The 19,509-nt window shown below is 48.2% G+C and overlaps 2 protein-coding genes across 2 annotated transcripts in view; one reads left to right on the forward strand and one right to left on the reverse strand.

Moving 5' to 3' along the window:
• LOC134292216 (uncharacterized) overlaps positions 1–19,509 on the reverse strand; it is a 352,332-nt gene that overhangs the window by 228,708 nt on the left and 104,115 nt on the right. The window lies entirely within an intron of this gene.
• LOC109416430 (uncharacterized) overlaps positions 1–19,509 on the forward strand; it is a 188,738-nt gene that overhangs the window by 74,913 nt on the left and 94,316 nt on the right. The window contains exons 3-4 of the mRNA XM_062861194.1: positions 127–765; positions 821–971. Coding sequence (XP_062717178.1) covers positions 127–765; positions 821–971 — 790 coding nt within the window. The remainder of the gene's footprint in view (positions 1–126; positions 766–820; positions 972–19,509) is intronic.

A 19,509-nucleotide genomic window follows, 5' to 3' on the forward strand; every position in this document is an offset into this window, starting at 1 on the left:
GCCAAAAAAATGACATGTCTTTGAGGGGGTGACCCCAAACTTTTCATCGGGAGTGTATAAAATAAATACAAATTGGTAATATAATTTCAGGATTTACAAGTTACTGTTTTTTTTTTTACATTTCAGCAGCTGGATAATGACCAGGAAAGCAGATTAATGTTGGTTAAGTATAATTGCTATCGTAATATAGGCATGCTCTATCAAGAAAGCGGTAAAATCAGCTTAGCGTTAGACTTCTTAACTCAAGCAATTGAACTAGATGACAACGATGTTTATACAATGTGCTCGCTCGCCGAATTAGCTCTTAAGAATGGGCAAATTCCGGTCGCCAAGCTGTACTATGAAAAATGCCTTGAACGCAACCCGAATCACTGGCCAAGTTTAGATGGTATGCTACGATTGTTTTTGCTGTCTGAGAACATAATTGAGTCATGGTCATGGGCTTCATATTGCCATAATATGGACAAAAACTATGACAGAGCATTTCGTGTGTTAAAAGAAATAAACTACAGATTTGCATCAAGCCGTCAATTTATGGAAAACCTTCTCAATGAAAATTTGCCATTGATATGCGCTGGTGACGATGGTACGAAAGATTCATCAAACTATCTTAATAGCGACCAATATGTTGAATTAGTCCCTCACTCTGACAACCGCATTGAAGATGTTACTGATATTGAAAGTATTAAACTTTCGCATATAGATTGGATATCTTTAGCTACATTGGTAATCAAACTCCATCAACTTTTGAAACAAACAGGCCAGGTATTATTTTATTTTTTTCCCTTTATACCTCCGAATACATACTTCTTCATTTTAGGTGTTGACACATTTTCAACTACGAGATTTTTGTGGAAAACCTAAAGAAATAACGAAGCATGATTGCAACGTTGCGGAAAATCTACTTCAACATATAACGCAGAGTGACGCTACACCTGATGTAACAGATTCTCGGAGCTCAACAAATTCAGGTACGTTTGAGTTATTTGAAAGCAACGTGAAATATTTCACAGGTTTAAAACATATGGTATACGGACGTTTGGCCAAATCGGCATTGTGACCAGCAAAAATAACACCCGTCGGCAGGGAACCCAGGTACCCACGAAATTGAAATGATAGTATCTCCGTCAAGGGGCTGTCCATTAATTACGTAATGGTTTTTGGGGGGAGGGGGGGTTCGAGAAATCTTACGAGCCATACAAACATATTTGGATTCTCATACAAAAAATCTTACAATGGGGGGAGGGGGTGTCGAAAAATCGTAAAATTTCCCTTACGTAATAAATGGACAGCCCCCAAATGTCCATCGATTTTTTTTTTTTTCTCATTCAACTCAGAAACTCATAGGGTAAGAAATCAAACTTTGAACTAGTCAAATTGTAATCTTAATTTGAACCATTTCAAAAATCATTAAAACGACGTACTTTTCAGGCAAATATTGTCCCGAAAAAGATGTTAAACAGCTTTCCGTAATATAACCTGATAACATGGACTTTAAAAGCATTGAAAAAAGCGTTTTTGTCATGGAAAACAGACAATTGAAAAATCACTGTGATTTCACCCATTTCCCCCAAGAGAAAGCACATTTTCGGTGCACTCGTACAGCTCATGCATTATATCACACGCAATATGTGAACACGTCAAATGAAAGCTTATTCATCGTAGAATCGACCAACCGAATAATATTCTGCATTATTTGTCATGAAATTATCAAATTTAAGTGATTCTTACTTGAAGAATGTTATCTTAAGTTGAACCATTTGTAATCTATATTTGAACTAGTAAACGGGGGTGAGCTTCTTGTGTTGGCCTGTAGATTGCGCTAGTGGTTGCTTTGTTTACTCTTGGGGGATGAAAAAATCCGAATTTAGTTTCCAAATTCCTAAATAATTTCGAACATTCTGAGTTGAGATTCCACTGCCTAATGAAAAATAAGTATGAGAATTGGCAGATTCATGTGATTTTTCATTGTTTAGCATGGAATTGGCTGTTTTGTGAGTTGCTCGAGCTGCTGCCGCCAGTAGTTCAAATTAAGATTAAAATTGGTTCAAATTATGATTACGATGGTTCAAATTAAGATTAAAATCAATGTTGATGAAAAATCAAATATTTCAATGAAATTCGGTGCAAATACAAACTTTTTACCATTTAACAGAAAGCTTATACCTGTGGCTTTCATGTACATACGATTTTGCCGTAGTAAATTATTTCCATGTGGGAGAAAAAATCACTTAAATTTTGCACTGCTTCAGAAAGCCACAATTTGGTTCAAAGTTTGATTACCTACCCTAATCTATCAGGAGAGTATTCGGTTTAACCGGTCCGATGACCGTGGGTGCCGGAAAATCCGGATTTCCGTGCACATGTTTTTATGCAATAGAATGCATGGCATTTTAGGTGAGCCAGCAGCAATATGGGCCTCAATCATCCTAAACCTGCACTAGCAGAAAGTATCTGACCAGACTCGGATTACTTCGAAATTATCGTTTAGAAACAGGATTCCCGTGGGGCAATGGCGGTCAATAAACAGTTTAAGATATCCTAACCCCAATAATGCCATAATGTGGGCTGGTGTGTATGTCACCTGACATTCCACGAGCCACCAGAGGTTTGCTTCAGGTGTCTGGAACCAGGACACGTGGGGATGCAAAGGACCCGACAGACGCAAACTGTGCAGGCAATGCGGCGCTGAAGGTCATAAGGCCCAAAGCTGCACGAGTCCGCCCATCTGCATGATCTATGCCGGGAAAACCTCGAAAAACAGACATCCGATGGGTGGTCCTGGGTGCCCGGCCTTCAAGAAAGCCGCAGTGAACAACAAATCACAGTGCAGGTAACGCAGCTGAACCTGAACCACTGTGATGCGGCTCAGCAACTGCTTTGTCAGGCGGTTTCTGAGTGGGAGACGGATATCGCCATCATATCGGACCCATACCGAGTACCCGCCGGCAACGGCAACTGGGTCTCGGATGGGACCAGGAAAATGGCGGCGATATGGACGACGGGTAAATACCCCGTGCAGGAGTTGGTGTCTACTACCTATGAGGGCTTCGTGGTCGCCAAAGTAAACGGGGTCTTCTTCTGTAGCTGTTATGCGCCTCCGTGGTGGCCGATCGAGCGGTTCACGCAAATGCTGGACCGCTTAACGACCGTGCTAACAGGGCGAAGGCCGGTGGTAATAGCGGGTGACTTTAATGCCTGGGCTGTGGAATGGGCCAAGCCCTCGCAGGTGGGAGACATCATACTTCGACGAAGAGGTATTTAGGGAGGCGCTGCTCCGTGAGTGAAACTTAATCGGTTTAGACGGTGACGAGCTGGTAGCGGTGCTCTCACGTGCGTGTGATGCGACCATGCCTAGGCGAGTCCACCCTAGAAATGGGAGGCCACCGGCTTACTGGTGGTTCGACGCGATTGCGGACCTGCGCCGCGCCTGCCTACGGGCTAGGCGGCGAATGCAGCGAGCACGATCAGAGGAAGAGCGAAACGAACGGCGGGTGGTGTTCGCCGCTGCAAAAGGCGCGCTTAAGACCGAGATAAGAGCAAGCAAAAAGGCCTGCTTTGAGGGTCTCTGTCAGAGTGCCAATACGAACCCATGGGGTGACGCCTACAGGATCGTTATGGCCAAGACGAGAGGTGTGATGGCTCATACAGAGCAATATCCAGAGATGTTGGAGGGGATCATTGGTGGACTTTTTCCGCGGTATGATCCTACTCCTTGGCCTCCTTTCGTAGGACAGCCGAGCCGGGGACTGGGGCTGGTGATGAGGAGAGGGTCACCGATGTGGAACTTGCGGGGATAGTTGAGTCCCTTAGCGTAGGTAAGGCCCCCGGTCCGGACGGAGTTCCGAACCTGGCCTTAAAAGTAGCTATTGCAGAGGCTCCCGAGATGTTCAGGTCTGCTATGTAGAAATGCCTGGACGAGGGAGTGTTCCCAGAAGCTTGATAGAGGCAGAGCCTGGTACTATTGCCAAAGGCGGGAAACCACCCGGAGACCCGTCGGCATATAGACCAATATTCTTGATTGACACGGCGGGGAAGGTGCTCGCAAAAATCATCCTCAATAGAATGTTGAGGTTCACTGAGGGCGAAAATGGTCTTTCGAGCAACCAATACGGCTTCTGGAATGGGAGGTCCACCGTAGACGCTACCTTGTCGGTTACATAAACCGCCGAGAAAGCACTCGAGCCTAAGAGGAGGGGAATTCGCTTTTGCGCGGTAGTGACTCTGGATGTAAGGAATGCGTTGGGGGAGGGGGCTTCGTGGCCGAGCGGTTAGCGGCGTCAGTCGTTTAGGTGTCTTGTAAGCCTCGGAGTGTGAGTTCGATTCCCGCTTCAGTTGGGGAAGACTTTTCGTCAAACGAAAAATTCTCCACTGGGCCACTGGGCGTTATATGTGTTGTCCGTTGTCTAATGTAAGTAATGTTCAGTCTGTGCGGCGTCTGGCCGAAGACGGTGTAATGTCTTTTTTAATAGCGCCAGCTGGGCTGCTATTACCGATGCGCTCTTGCGTCTGGGGTTACTTTCAGAATCGTGTACTAGTCTACGACACGGAGGTGGATCGGAAGTGCTTTCACATAACCTCAGGAGTCCCGCAAGGTTTCATCCTGGGTCCGGTGTTGTGGAATGTCATGTACGACGAGGCGTTGAGGTTAGAGTACCCAGTGGGAGTGGTGATTGTCTGATTTGCCGCCGACATTACGCTCGAAGTCTACGGTGAAACGATCGAGGAGGTAAAGATGACTACCAACCACTCGATCAAGGTTGTGGAGGCGTGGTTGCGGTCCAGGAAACTGGAGCTGGCTCACCACAAGACAGAGGTGACGGTTGTTAACAACCGGAAGTCGGAGCAGCAGACGGAGATCAGTGTAGGAGAGTGCACTATCCTGTCAAAGCGCTCCGTCAAACACTTGGGCGTGATGATCAACGATAAGCTTACCTTCGGTAACTACGTCGATTATGCCTGTAAAAGAGCCTCCACAGCTATTGCGGCACTGTCCCGGATGATGTCCAATAGCTCTGCGGTGTACGCCAGTAAACGCAAGCTTCTGGCTAGTGTTGCTACGTCCATACTTAGGTATGGCGGCCCGGCGTGGGGCACCGCGCTAAGTACTAAATGCTACCGACGGAAGCGGGAAAGTACTTACAGGCTTATGTGCCTGAGGGTTGCGAGCGCGTACCGTACCGTGTCACACGACGCTCTCTGCGGTATGGTGCCTATCAGCATTCTTATCAGTGAGGACATGGAGTGCTTCGAAATGCGCGGCACAAGAGGCATACGCAGGACTGCCTGGATGGCCTCTATGGTCAAATGGCAGCGCGCGTGGGACAGTTCCACCAAAGGAAGGTGGACCCATAGGTTGATACCGAGGGTAGATAGTTGGATTAATAGGCGCCATAGGGAAGTTACATTCCACCTGACACAGGTCCTTACAGACCGTGGTTGTTTTCGACAGTATCTACACCGTTTCGGGCATGCGGATTCTCCCGAATGCCCAGTGTGCAATGGTTTAGAGGAAACGGCGGAACACGTTTTGTTCGTGTGCCCGCGTTTTCGCACAATGCGTGACCGCATGCTTGCCACATGCGGAGAGGACACAAACTCGGACAACTTGGTCCAGAGGATGTGTAGGGATGAGTTTGGCTGGAACGCCGTTTCAACGGCTGTCACCCATATCGTCTGGGAGCTACAGAGGCGGTGGCGCGGAATGGCTAGTCCAGATGCAGTACAAGAGGTGGTCCAGGGGTTCGAAGTTGGCTTCGTATGTCATACCGGTGCCCTGCGTTCGAGATCGACCCTTACAGCGATTAAGTGGCCGCGGAGAGGAAGTCCCGGTAGCGGTGCTGTCGTGGCGTCGGTCTACTGGATTGGATTCGAGCCCGCGGTTGGACAGGGGTCCCCGGCAAGGATCGGGGCAGGTGAAGACCCTGCTATCAGCAATTTTCTGATGCAGCTGATAGGGCCTGAAGGGTAGTGATACCCTTGCCTTCAGCAGGTCAGATCGGGTTGCACGTGGGCATCAGTTCTTGATGTCTGCAAAGCAGTTGGGCGCGGGCGGGCTTGACCCTGCCCGCCTTCCGAGGACAAAGGGAGTGGCGAGGTCCACTCGGGAAACTGGCTAAGCGCCAGCATGCTACCGTGACGGACTCTACGCAGCTAACCATAGGAATGTGTTTTAGTGGGTCGAGGATAGAGTAGTCCTGACTTTTACTTTTGTTGTAGAAGACGGCCTAAACCCCACACTACCCTAACCTTCCTGTTAGGGTGTTTGTTGAGCAGATTTTTCCCCCTATGGTTTGGAAAAAAATAACACACACACACACACACACACACACACACACACACACACACACACACACACACACACACACACACACACACACACACACACACACACATATACACACATATCAGCGAAGGAATACAAGGAACGTGCGGAGCATCGTTAGAACGGATTCGTTGTCTAAGTGGCAGCAAGAGTGGGACAATGCGGGAAATGGAAGGTGGACCCATCGGCTCATCCCGAATGTATCTGAGTGGGTGAACAGGAAGCATGGAGAGGTGAACTTTCATCTGACGCAGTTCCTGTCCGGGCACGGCTGCTTTCGGAAATATCTGCATCGGTTTGGTCACGCACCTTCGCCTCTCTGTCCAGAGTGCGGAAACGAAGAAGAGACACCAGAACACGTCGTCTTCGAATGTCCCAGATTCGACGAAGCGCGCAGGGATTTGCCTGGTATGACAGCTGACAATGTCGTCCGCGAAATGTGCCGCGAAGAAGAGAAATGGAACGCTGTCGACCGCGTAGTAAGGCGAATACTGTCCGAGCTGCAAAGGAAATGGCGTGAAGACCAGAGGATCTCTGACCGCGATCGGAGTAGGCTTGATCCACCGTCGGGGACAAGACCGAGTAGACCGTGACGTAGTACTGGTTTGTGGTCGTCGGGGCGCCAGTGAACCGGAAGCCAACCTCCAACCGGAATCGCTGGGTCGACCTCGGCACCTGGCCGGTCGTGATTGAACTGCGCGTTCGGGAGAACTTCCGTCGCCGGGGATTTTCTCCGTCGGAGTAGGCTAGGTCCACCGCCGGGGACTAGACAGAGTAGGCCGTGAAAAGCACCGGGGAACGGTCGTTGGGGCGCCTTTGAACCGGAAGCCAGTCTCCAACCGGAATCTCAGGACTGACCTTGACGCCGACCCGGGAAGATCGGTTCGGAAGAACTTCCATCGCCGGGGAACTCTTCGTCGGAGTAGGATGGGTCCACCGCCGGGGGCTATCCGAGTAGCGAGCGACCGTGGTGAACTGATAGTTTTGGACTAACAGGAGCCGAAGTAAGTCGCTTAATGGCGAAAAAACGTAGAAGATTAACAAATTGCAAATTAACAAATTAACAAATTGTAATGTGCACTGACTGGAGTTGAAGTGTCGCTGAATGGCGACAAAAGTAGGAAAATAACAAATTCACTAACATGAGCTAAATGGCTCAGCATGACGCATGTTGCACGCTGATCGGTGAAACGCTAGAAATTAAACAAATTAATAGCAAGAGCTAAATGGCTCAGCATGAAGGTAGCGAAAGAGCTTAGGAAAGTAGAACAACAAAAGCGTAGAATAACAAATTGGTGATGGTGCACAAGGCACAAAACGCCTCCCCTCCGAAGAAATACTGCATGGTGGTACCGGAGGGGAATTTAAGGTGGAGGTGAACTAGGAGAGTGTTTTTAGTGGGTAGGCGCACATTCGAATCCCACACAGCGTCTTTAGAAGATTTTTGGACTCCTAGAATAAAAAAAAAAAACACATATACACACACATACATACACCACACACACACACACACACACACACACACACACACACACACACACACACACACACACACACACACACACACACACACACACACACACACACACTCGGGAAACTGGCTAAGCGCCAGCATGCTATCGTGATGGACTCTCCAGAGCGAGTCATCGATGTTCGTTGCTGCTAGGCTACGGCAGCTAACCTTGAGGGTGCGATATGCACTAGCCCCTCTCTGAAGCAATACCTTCTTGGTGGTTCCGGAGAGACGTAGGGTTTGGCGACCATAGGAATGTGTTTTAGTGGGTCGAGGAGAGAGTAGTCCTGGCTTCTACCGGCATTGTAGAAGACGGCCTCATCCCCACACTACCCTAACCTTCCTGTTAGGGTGTCTGATGAGCAGATTTATCCCCCTATGGTTTAGAAAAAAAAAAAAAAACACACACACACACACACACAGAGGCACGCATGGAATTTCCGAAGCAATCGAAGGTCGGCGCTGCGAAAACTGTAGCGGACGAGCTCCGCGACTTGGTCGATAAGAGGCATAACGTGCACAAGGACATTAAGGACCTCGTGGCAAGAATCCAAGGTAGCCTTGGGTCAGCCATCAAAGACTGGAAACGACTGATGCAGAGAGCGGAAGCCGCTGAAACCGAGTTGACGGCTACTAAGAACGCTCTGGCGGTAGCGGTTCTGCAGCACGCGAAAACCGGAGCACCTGCCGGTAGAAGTACCAAGGCGAAGTGAAAGCAATTTGGGACGGAAACTACCCCAGCATCCACCCCAAAGAGAACCAGATCATCGCCTGGCGACGAATGGTTGGCAGCGCACAAAAAAAACAAAAGAATGTGGATGCCAGACCGGTGAACGAAGCGATTACCGGCGGAAATGAAGACACCCCATGGCGTGAGGTCCGGAACTGGAAGGACAGAAACAGAAAGAATGGCGCCAAAACGAAAAAACCTATCAGAAGGAGAAAGAAAGGTGAAGCGATCATCGTGAAAACCAGCGAAGATACGTACGCCGAAGTTTTTCGGGCCATGAGGACGGATCCGCAACTCTAGGAGTTTGGTGCTGACGTCCAGAAGATAAGGCGAACCCAGGCAGGAGAGATGATCTTCGAGTTGAAAAAAGACTCGAAAAACAGAAGCTCAGCGTACAAAAAGCTAACGGAGAGAGTAATGGGTCAAAAGCTTCAAGTGAAAGCCATGTGCACCGAAGCGACGATTCAATGCAAGGATCTGGACGGGATTACCACCGAAGAGGAAGTGATAATCGTTATGCGGGAGCAATGCGATTTGGAAGGTGTGGGGATATTTGTACGCCTGAGAAGAGGACCGTTCGGAACGCGGGCAGCGTCGAGAAAACTCCCAGTAGAAGCAGCCAACAAAGCGATGACCACTGGCAAAAACAAAGTCGGCTGTTCAGTATGCTCACTGAGGTTGTCCCAACGACCGGGAGGGTGCTACAGGTGCCTGGAACACGGCCACCTGGTGCGGAATTGTAAAGGAATCGACAGAAGTAAGCTATGCAGGTCGTGCGGTCAGGAAGAGCACAAGGCGCAAGACTGCAAAAACGAGCAAAGATGTCTGTTCTGTGCTGACAAAAGCCGCAACAGACATGCGACGGAAGGGCCTAGACGAGACGTACTAAACCAAAGTGGAGGTAACTCAATTAAACCTCAACCACTGTGACACAGCACAACAATTTCTGTGGCAATCTGTAACGGAGTCGTAGTGCGATGTGGCTATCCTCTCTGAGCCGTATCGCATACCAGTTGGAGACGGTAACTGGACCGCAGACAAAGCGAAGACAGCTGCCATTTGGACGATGGGGAAGTACCCCATCCAGGAACTTGTGTTTCAGGCAAACGAAGGCTTCGTGATTGCCAAAATTAACGGAGTTTTTGTTTGTAGCTGCTACGCACACCCTCGATGGACTATAGAACGGTTCAAACAGATGCTAGACGAGCTAACCGACGAGCTGTCCGACCGAAAACCGGTCGTAATCGCCGGTGACTTTAACGCTTGGGCGGTTGAGTGGGGCAGCCAACCAAAAAGGGCGTACCTTGCTAGAAGCGCTAGCAAAGCTCGACATGAACTTGGCCAACGAAGGAAGCACCAGCACCTACCGAAGAAATGGTCGAGAATCCATAATCGACGTCACCTTCTGTAGTTCCGTGTTAATGCGAAACATGAACTGGAGAGTTTGCGACGGATACACTCACAGCGACCACCAGGAAGTCCGGTACAGCATTGGAGTATGGCCACGGAGTACATTAGCTGGCAGACATCCTCGCGATCGAATGTGGAAGACGATGCAGTTCAACAAGGAGCTTTTCGTCAAAGCTCTCAGAAGAGAAGACCCGGGGTCGAATTTGAGGCCGGAAGAATTAACGGCAGCGCTGGTGCGAGCGTGCAACACAACCATGCCAAGGAAGTTCGAGCCGCACAACAGACGTCGTCCGGCATACTGGTGGAGTGAGGCGCTTCGTGACCTCCGTGCAAAATGCCTCAAGCCAGGAGGCGGATGCAACGAGCTAAAACCAACGGCGAGAGAGCAGAACGCAGAGTAGTGCTGAGGGCCGCGAAAGCCGCTTTGAAGGAGGAAATTAAGTCCCAGTGGAAAAGGCAAAAACTGGTGCTGTTACCGAAGCCAGGCAAGCCTCCTGGCGAGCCAGGTGCATTTCGGCTGATATGTTTGCTGGATACGCTCGGCAAGCTGCTGGAGAACATCATCCTTAACAGGCTGGCGCCATTTACAGAAGGGGAGCACGGACTGTCGGGGATGCAATTCGGATTTCGAAGAGGGAAATCATCGATAGATGCCATACGAACGGTTGTTGATACTGCCGATAAAGCATGGAGGAAAACGCGACGGGGTAACCGCTTCTGTGCCGTCGTCACAATCGATGTGAAGAACGCATTCAACAGCGCAAGCTGGGAAACCATCGCTGCAGCGCTGCACGAGATGAAGGTTCCTGACTACCTCTGCAGGATTCTCAGTAGCTACTTCGACAACCGGACCCTGTGCTACAATACCAGCGCAGGACAGATGAACGCTCCGGTAAGCGCGGGCGTCCCACAGGGATCCATTTTGGGTCCGACATTGTGGAACGCAATGTACAACGGAGTGCTGACACTGAAGTTACCGACAGGCGTTAAGATCGTTGGATTTGCGGACGACATCACGCTGGTTGTAGTTGGAGAGTCACTACTAGTAGTGGAGACGCTTGCTTCGGAGGCAGTAGACATTATTGAAAACTGGATGCAGGAGAAGAAATTGTCCGTTGCCCACCAGAAAACGGAGCTGGTGTTGATCAGCAACTGCAAGGCGGTACAGAATGCAGCCATCATTGTCGAAGAGCATGCCATAGCTTCAAAGCGGGAGTTAAAGCAAGTCGGCATAATGATCGATGACCGGTTAAATTTCAACTGCCACGTCGATTACGCCTGCGAGAAAGCAGCTAAAGCGATTACGGCTCTGTCGAGGATTATGCCGAACAACTCGGCAATAAGCAGCAGCAAGAGACGATTATTGGCTAGCGTGTCTACGTCATACGGTATGCTAGTCCGGCTTGGACGACAGCGATGAAGGCAAAAAGAAACCGAGTGCAGCTTGGCAGTACATACAGGCTGATGGCCATGCGGGTAGCGAGCGCCTACCGCACAATATCATCGGATGTGGTGTGCGTGATTGCCGGGATGGTCCCTATCGGCCTCGTTCTGGACGAGGACAAAGAGTGCTATGAAACCAGGGGCAATCGGGGAGTTCGGAAAGGCAGCATCCATTTATTACGTAACGCTAAATTCGGCATTTTTTTACCCCGCCCCCCTCCCCCCTCCGTAACGCTGTTTTGTATGAAAATCCCAACATTTTTGTATGGGCCGTAACGCTCGGCCGGACTCCCCCCCTCCCCCTAGAGCGTTACGTAATTTGTGGACGGTGCCAAAGCAGCACATGCCGCCACGATGACGAAGTGGCAACACGAGTGCAATACCACAGCGAAGGGAAGATGGACCCACCGCCTTATTTCAAATCTGGCGAAATGGATGAACAGAGGTCACGGAGAAGTAAATTTCCATCTGAGGCAGTTCTTTTCAGACCATGGCTGCTTCAAGAAGTACCTGCATAGATTCGGACACGCACGAACGCCGTCTTGTTCCGAGTGTGGAGATGTCGAGGAAACACCGGAGCACGTCGTCTTCGAGTGTCCACGTTTTACTGTGGAGCGTAGTGAGATCACAGAAATCTGCGGTGCCGATAACATCGTGGATAGCATGTGCCATGACGAAGCCAGCTGGAACGCGGTGAACTCCGCGGTAACGAAGATGATGTCATTTCTCCAGCGGAAGTGGCGAGAGTTGCAAATGAACGATCGAAGAAACAATCCGGGGCAAGCGTAGTAGTTCGGTCAAGCGTGTGGTAGATCCGCCGTCGGGGATTACCGGTGTCGTGAGCGAATAAGGTGTGGAGCTAACTGGCTCTCGGTCGGTATTCGGGAGAACTTCCTACGTCGGGGAACTCTCTGTCGGAGTAGGATCAGGTATCTGGTATCAGTAGGTCGGCTCTAGAGGCACGTTCTCCTCCACTCGGGAAATTTGTGCCATCGCCATGAACACGAGCCTATTCATCATTTGCCTGACGGAGAAGGGAAGGAAAAAGAATAAGACATGGGAAAGGACAGGTAAGGGAATAGGATAGTCATACTTGCTAAAGCGTACCACAATGGGTTCACATAGCGTCCTGAAAAGGACACTGTAATAACGCATAAGCGTACCACAATGGGTTCAAACAGCGCCCTGAGAAGGGCACTGTGATAACGCATAAAGCGTAAAGAGAGCCTATAGCTCTTTACCACAGCGGGTCAAGAACAACAAAACGTCCTGAAGATTCCGGTTTCTGAAGTCAGTTTCACTTAATAAGTGTTTCCCGAGTACTCGGAAACGCAATTGCTCAAAAACTGGACAGTTACATATTAAATAATACGAAGTTCCATAATCGGATTCACAGATATCACAGGCAAATGAATCAGCTTTCTGAATATTCGCCATGTGATAACTGAGTCGGCAGTGGCCAGTCAATGCTTTGACCAGCATGTTGCAATTCTGCTTTGACAGATTTGTTAGACATGACTCCAAACAATTCTAGTATTGTTTGTGCTGAATGGCAGCCCAGGTGTCAATCTGAAGCTTCACCCAACACTTGGATACCGGAATAGCTGGCTCAGGGCCAATGAAGTCATGTGATGCTCTAGTGCGAGCTAACTCATCAGCCAATTCATTTCCAGCGATGGAAGAATGGCCAGGTACCCATACAATGTGAACAGCGTTTGCTGAATTCAGCTTCTCGATTTGAGTTCGACAAGCGATAACTATCTTCGACCTGGAGTTGACCGAAGCAAGTGCTTTAATAGCAGCCTGGCTATCTGAACAGAAGTATATTACTTTGCCCATTACGTGTTGCTGAAGTGCTGATTGCACTCCGCACATAAGAGCAAAGATTTCGGCCTGAAAAACGGTGCAGTGTCTACCAAGTGAATAAGACTGATACAGCCTTAGCTCACGAGAATAAACACCAGCACCTGCTCGACCTTCGAGAAGGGAGCCATCAGTGTAACATGCGATGCCGTCTGAAATACTTCTCTCCAGATAACCAGATGTCCACTCTTCTCGGGAAGGGAATTTCGTGGAAAATGTCCTATATGGAAAATTACAAGCAATTGTAAGATCACTTGGAGTAAGGATAACTTTGTCCCAATTCACCAAAAGTGGAAACAACGAGGTGTGTGTTGAACTGCGGTTCACAGGAGTTTCCTCTAGTAAACCGAGTACCCATAGATGGTAAGTGCAAGAAAGTGCTTCTTGTTTGAGATGAATGTGTAGTGGGGCAACATCAAAGAGCACTTCGAGCGCTGCCGTAGGATTTGAAGAGAACGCTCCAGACATCGCCATTAAGCACATCCTTTGGAGATGGCCTAATTTTGATTGGACCGTTCTCACTTCGCCCTTTTGCCACCACACCAGACATCCATAAGCCAATATTGGCCGAACAACAGTTGTGTAAATCCATTTGATATACTTGGGTTTAAGACCCCAAGTTGTACCAAAGGTTCGTCGGCATTGCCCGATGGCCATACAAGCTTTCTTGATTCTGAACTCAACATGAGGTGTCCAGGAAAGCTTGGAATCAAGAATGACTCCAACGTACTTTACCTGTTCAGTCACATTGATTTCAGAATCAAACCCGAGCAGAAAAGAATAACAACTGAATAACATATCATGGTAGTAATCTTAAATACCATTATACCATAGATAGAATACCTCGATATGCCCTTCATAAGGCTGTAATAAGAGGAAAAATAACAAAAACGAATACCATATTTTAGTATAAGGAACACACAGAAAATAACAAGTCTTGTTATTTCGATAATGAATGCATACCTAAAATTTCAAGTTCAGTTTTTGTTATTCAAATGTTGTTCATGATGTTCCCGTACAATTTCGTAGAATAACATAGCAATTACAATTTTTGGTATAAGAGTACAGGTTGCTCTATGCATGGTATTTGGAAGGTATTCCCCTCTGCTCGGGAAGAGACGTAAAGGTCGAACATCATTACGGTTTCGCTTTTCCGTGAAAAGAACAATAGATGTTTTACTCGGATTTACCGAAAGGCCATATTGGCGACACCAACCCTCAACTACCTGAAGAGCGTTTTGCATCAGGTCGAAAAGGGTGCTGATGCACATACCGACTAACAATGTTAGGTAGTCGTCAGCAAAACCATAAGTAGGAAAACCGCTGAGTTGCCTCAATAGCGTATCTGCTACGAGATTCCACAAAAGTGGTGATAAGACTCCCCCTTGGGGCATCCACAAACACTCAATTTCCTAATCGCCGCTTGACGCAATGTCGAGAAGAGATGTCGGTTTTTGAGCATTTGGTGAATCCAATTGGAAATCATTGGATATATACCATGACCCCGTGCGGCTTCCAATATGGCATCGAAAGGCACGTTGTCAAAGGCACCCTCGATATCTAAGAAAACACCCAAGCAGGATTGCTTTTGAGCGAATGCCTTCTCGATATCGTAAACAACTTTGTGTAAAAGAGTCACAGTGGACTTTCCAGATTGGTAAGCATGTTGGTTCACATGAAGAGGCACATTGGCCAGATGAACATCACGGATGTGATGATCGACTATGCGTTCTAAGCATTTCAGAAGAAAAGATGTCAAACTGATAGGTCTGAAGCTCTTTGCTTCTTCATACGACGCGCGACCCACTTTCGGAATAAACTTCACAGTAATATCCCGCCAGGATTTGGGAATATACCCTGTAGCAAAACTGCAAACAAGTAGTTGTTTCAAAACATGTTTGAAATGATCAAATCCCTTCTGAAGCAAAATAGGATAAATCCCATCTGCCCCAGGAGATTTGAAAGGAGCAAAGCTATTAAGTGCCAATTCAATCGATTCTAAAGTTATGATACTCCGAGCCGAAGCTAAAGAATCATAACTACAAGAAAAAACATCAGGTTCATCCGAAGATGTAACATCCATACATCCAGGGAAGTGTGTGCTGAATAAACATTCCAAAACTTCCTCATCAGAGGAAGTGAAATCACCATTTGGCAAACGAAGTTCGTTCACTTGAAAGTCCTTAGATTTTGCAAGGATTTTGTTCAATCGACTGGCTTCACTCAGACTGGAAACATTTGTACAAAGGTTTTTCCAGCCGGGTCGTTCAGCAGACCGAAGAGCTTTCTGGTAGGCCTTGCGAGCCGACCTGAAAGCCTCCGATCCAGCCGAACGTCGTCTGTTCCAACTCTTTCTACATTGTTTCCTGAGCTTCGCCAGATCAGAGTTCCACCAAGGGGTTCCTCTTGTGGTCTTCACAGACCGCAGAGGGTAGGCTTCTTCAAAAGCTTCCATGATGAAGGCCGTTGTTGTATCAACGGCATCATCTAAATCACTTGGAGTGTCAATTGATGGTGAGTATCCATGAAATTTGGCTGCAACCAAATCGGTAAAGAGATCCCAGTTGGTTGACCGGGGATTCCTGAAACGCAAAGTTTGCGAAGTAACATTCACATGTTCAAACAAGATGTAGCGATGGTCAGATAAAAATTCTTCATCTGACACATGCCAATTGGTCAGCTCATGACTAATTCTGCTAGAGCAAAGCGTTATGTCTAACACTTCCTCTCTACCAGATACCATGAAGGTTGGGCGGTTGCCTATGTTAAGTAATCCAAGATCTGTACTAAGGACTGTTCATTTTATAAAGAGGACAACTTTGCAAGGCTATAAAAAGAAAACGCGTAGTTCAAATTTGAGCAGCCTTGGTTAGTTGTTCAGTACATTATATTAGCAGATAATAACCATAAATAAATTGGTTTAAAATTATTGAACTTCATAGAAATGTGGCAAACTGTTTCGAGAGATCAATTTATCAATTCCCAAAAACTAAAGATAAACACAAAATTTCTGTAAAACATCGGTGTATCGTTTTTAATTGCAAAAAGTGTTTGCCATGCTGCAGCAGTTTGAGTGATACATGTTCTGGCAAAATATAAACCAAATCGGAATAATGGTTGTTGAGATATTAAAGTTACAAATTGGACTCGATTTTCAGAATAAAATTTATTTGTTAAACATAAATGTATAAAAATATTAAATTTTGACTGTTTTCAATGGATCTAGTCGAAAGTACTAATAATGCAATTTCAAATGCAGAAAACCGCTTCTTGATAGCATTGTTGGCTTGGTTACTGTGCTTCATGGCAGTTACCGGAGAAAAAAACGCTTCGTTCTATGAAGGTTCTTCTAAATAACGATGTACTCTATTGCAAATACAACGTAACAATGATGTCGAAAATAAAAATTAACATGTAGTTATTTTCAACATGCATGCATGCGGTCAGGCTAAGGCCGGGGTGGCCTCTGCTGTACATAGTAGCCGCCTCCATTCCACTCGGTCCATGGCTGTTTGTCTCCAGTTCCGCACTCTGCGTAGGGTCCGCAGATCGTCCTCCACTTGGTCGACCCACCTAGCTCGCTGCGCTCCACGTCTTCTTGTACCGGTCGGATGACTCTCGAGAACCATTTTAGTCGGGTTGCTATCCGACATCCTGATGACGTGACCCGCCCACCGTAGCCTCCCGATTTTCGCGGTATGGACGATGGTTGGTTCTCCCAGCAGCTGATGCAGCTCGTGGTTCATTCGCCTTCTCCAAGTCCCGTCTTCCATCTGCACTCCGCCGTAGATGGTACGCAACACCTTCCGTTCGAAAACTCCAAGGGCGCGTTGGTTCTCTGCACGTAGGGTCCATGTTTCGTGCCCATAGAGGACGACCGGTCTAATCAACGTTTTGTAGATGGTTAACTTCGTGTTACGGCGAACTTTATTCGATCGTAGAGTTCTGCGGAGTCCAAAGTAGGCACGATTTCCTGCCACAATGCGCCTCTGAATTTCTCTGCTGGTGTCGTTGTCGTCGGTCACCAGTGAGCCCAAGTACACGAATTCTTCAACCGCCTCGATTTCATCACCGTCGATATGAATTCGGGGTGGCGGGCGCGGTGATTCCTCCCTGGAGCCCTTTGCCATCATGTACTTTGTCTTCGACACATTAATGACTAATCCGATTCGCCTGGCTTCCCTCTTTAGTCGGATGTACGTTTCCGCCATCGTCTCAAATTTACGAGCAATAATATCAATATCATCGGCGAAACCAAGCAGCTGAACGGACTTCGTGAAAATCGTCCCACTCGTGTTTATTCCCGCTCTTCTTATTACACCCTCCAAAGCAATGTTGAACAGCAAGCACGAAAGACCATCACCTTGCCGTAACCCTCTGCGAGATTCGAAGGGACTCGAGAGTGTCCCTGATACTCGAACTACGCACATCACTCGATCCATCGTCGCCTTGATCAACCGTATCAGTTTATCCGGGAATCCGTATTCGTGCATAATCTGCCATAGCTGTTCTCGATCGATTGTATCATACGCCGATTTGAAATCGATGAACAAGTGATGTGTGGGCACGTTGTATTCGCGGCATTTCTGCAACACCTGGCGGATGGCGAACATCTGGTCCGTTGTAGCGCGTTCACCCATGAATCCAGCCTGATATTGCCCCACGAACTCTCTTGCAATCGGTGATAGACGGCGGCATAAAATTTGGGAGAGTATCTTGTAGGCAGCGCTCAGTAGTGTGATCGCGCGGTAGTTTCCGCAATCCAACTTGTCGCCCTTTTTGTAGATGGGACACACGATACCTTCCATCCATTCCTCCGGTAATACTTCCTCCTCCCAAATCTTGGTAATGACCCAGTGTAGTGCTCTCACCAGTGCTTCTCCACCGTATTTTAGAAGCTCGCTTGGTAGTTGATCTGCTCCAGCGGCTTTGTTGTTTTTCAACCGGCCAACCTCCTCCTCAATCTCTTGAAGGTCAGGGGCCGGAAGTCTTTCGTCCTGTGCACATACTCCTAGATCTGTTACCACGCCACCTTCGGTACTTGCAACGTCGCCATTGAGGTGCTCATCGTAATGCTGCCGCCACCTCTCGACCACCTCACGCTCGCTCGTGAGAATATTCCCGTGATTATCTCGGCACATGTCGGCTTGTGGCACAAAGCCTCTGCGCGAGCGGTTCACCTTCTCGTAGAACTTTCGTGTGTCCTTAGCGCGGTACAGCTCTTCCATCGCTTCGCGATCTCGTTCTTCCTGCTGGCGCTTCTTCATCCGGAAGACTGAGTTCTGCCTGTTCCGCGCCTGTTTGTAACGTGCCTCATTCGCTCTCGTACGGTGTTGCAGCATTCTCGCCCATGCTGCATTCTTCTCGTTTTTCAACTGTTCACATTCGCCATCGTACCAGTCGTTTCTGTGATTCGGAGTCGCGAAGCCTAGTGCTGTAGCCGAGGTACTACCTATGGCGGATCGGATGTCCCTCCAGCCATCTTCAAGTGTAGCTGCGCCAAGCTGCTCTTCCGTTGGTAGGGCCACTGCTAACTGCTGCGCGTAGTCTTAAGCCACTTCTACGTTACGAAGTTGCTCGATGTTGAGCCGCGGCGTTCGACTTCGACGCGTGGTGATAACTGTCGAAAGTTTTGAGCGCATGCATACAGCGACTAAGTAGTGATCCGAATCTATATTCGCACTGCGGTATGTGCGGACGTTGGTTATATCCGAGAAGAATTTACCGTCGATTAGAACGTGGTCGATTTGGTTTTCTGTTTGGTGGTCGGGTGATCTCCAGGTGGCTTTGTGGATATCTTTGCGGGGAAAGAAGGTGCTTCGGACTACCATACCACGGGAGGCTGCAAAGTTTACGCATCGCTGGCCGTTATCATTCGATACGGCGTGCAGGCTGTTTCGCCCGATTACCGGTCTGTACATTTCCTCCCTTCCTACCTGCGCGTTCATGTCGCCGACAACGATTTTCACGTCACGCGGCGAGCAACCATCGTATGTTTGCTCTAACTGCGCGTAGAACGCTTCTTTCTCGTCATCGGGTCTCCCTTCGTGTGGGCAGTGGACGTTGATGATGCTGTAGTTGAAGAAACGGCCCTTAACTCTCAACATGCACATCCTTGCGTTGATCGGCTGCCACCCGATCACACGTTGTCGCATCTTGCCCAACACTATAAATCCTGTTCCCAGTTCATTGGTGGTGTCACAGCTTTGGTAGAAGGTAGCCGCT

Source organism: Aedes albopictus, chromosome 3 (assembly GCF_035046485.1).
Source record: "Aedes albopictus strain Foshan chromosome 3, AalbF5, whole genome shotgun sequence".
NCBI lineage: Eukaryota > Metazoa > Arthropoda > Insecta > Diptera > Culicidae > Aedes > Aedes albopictus.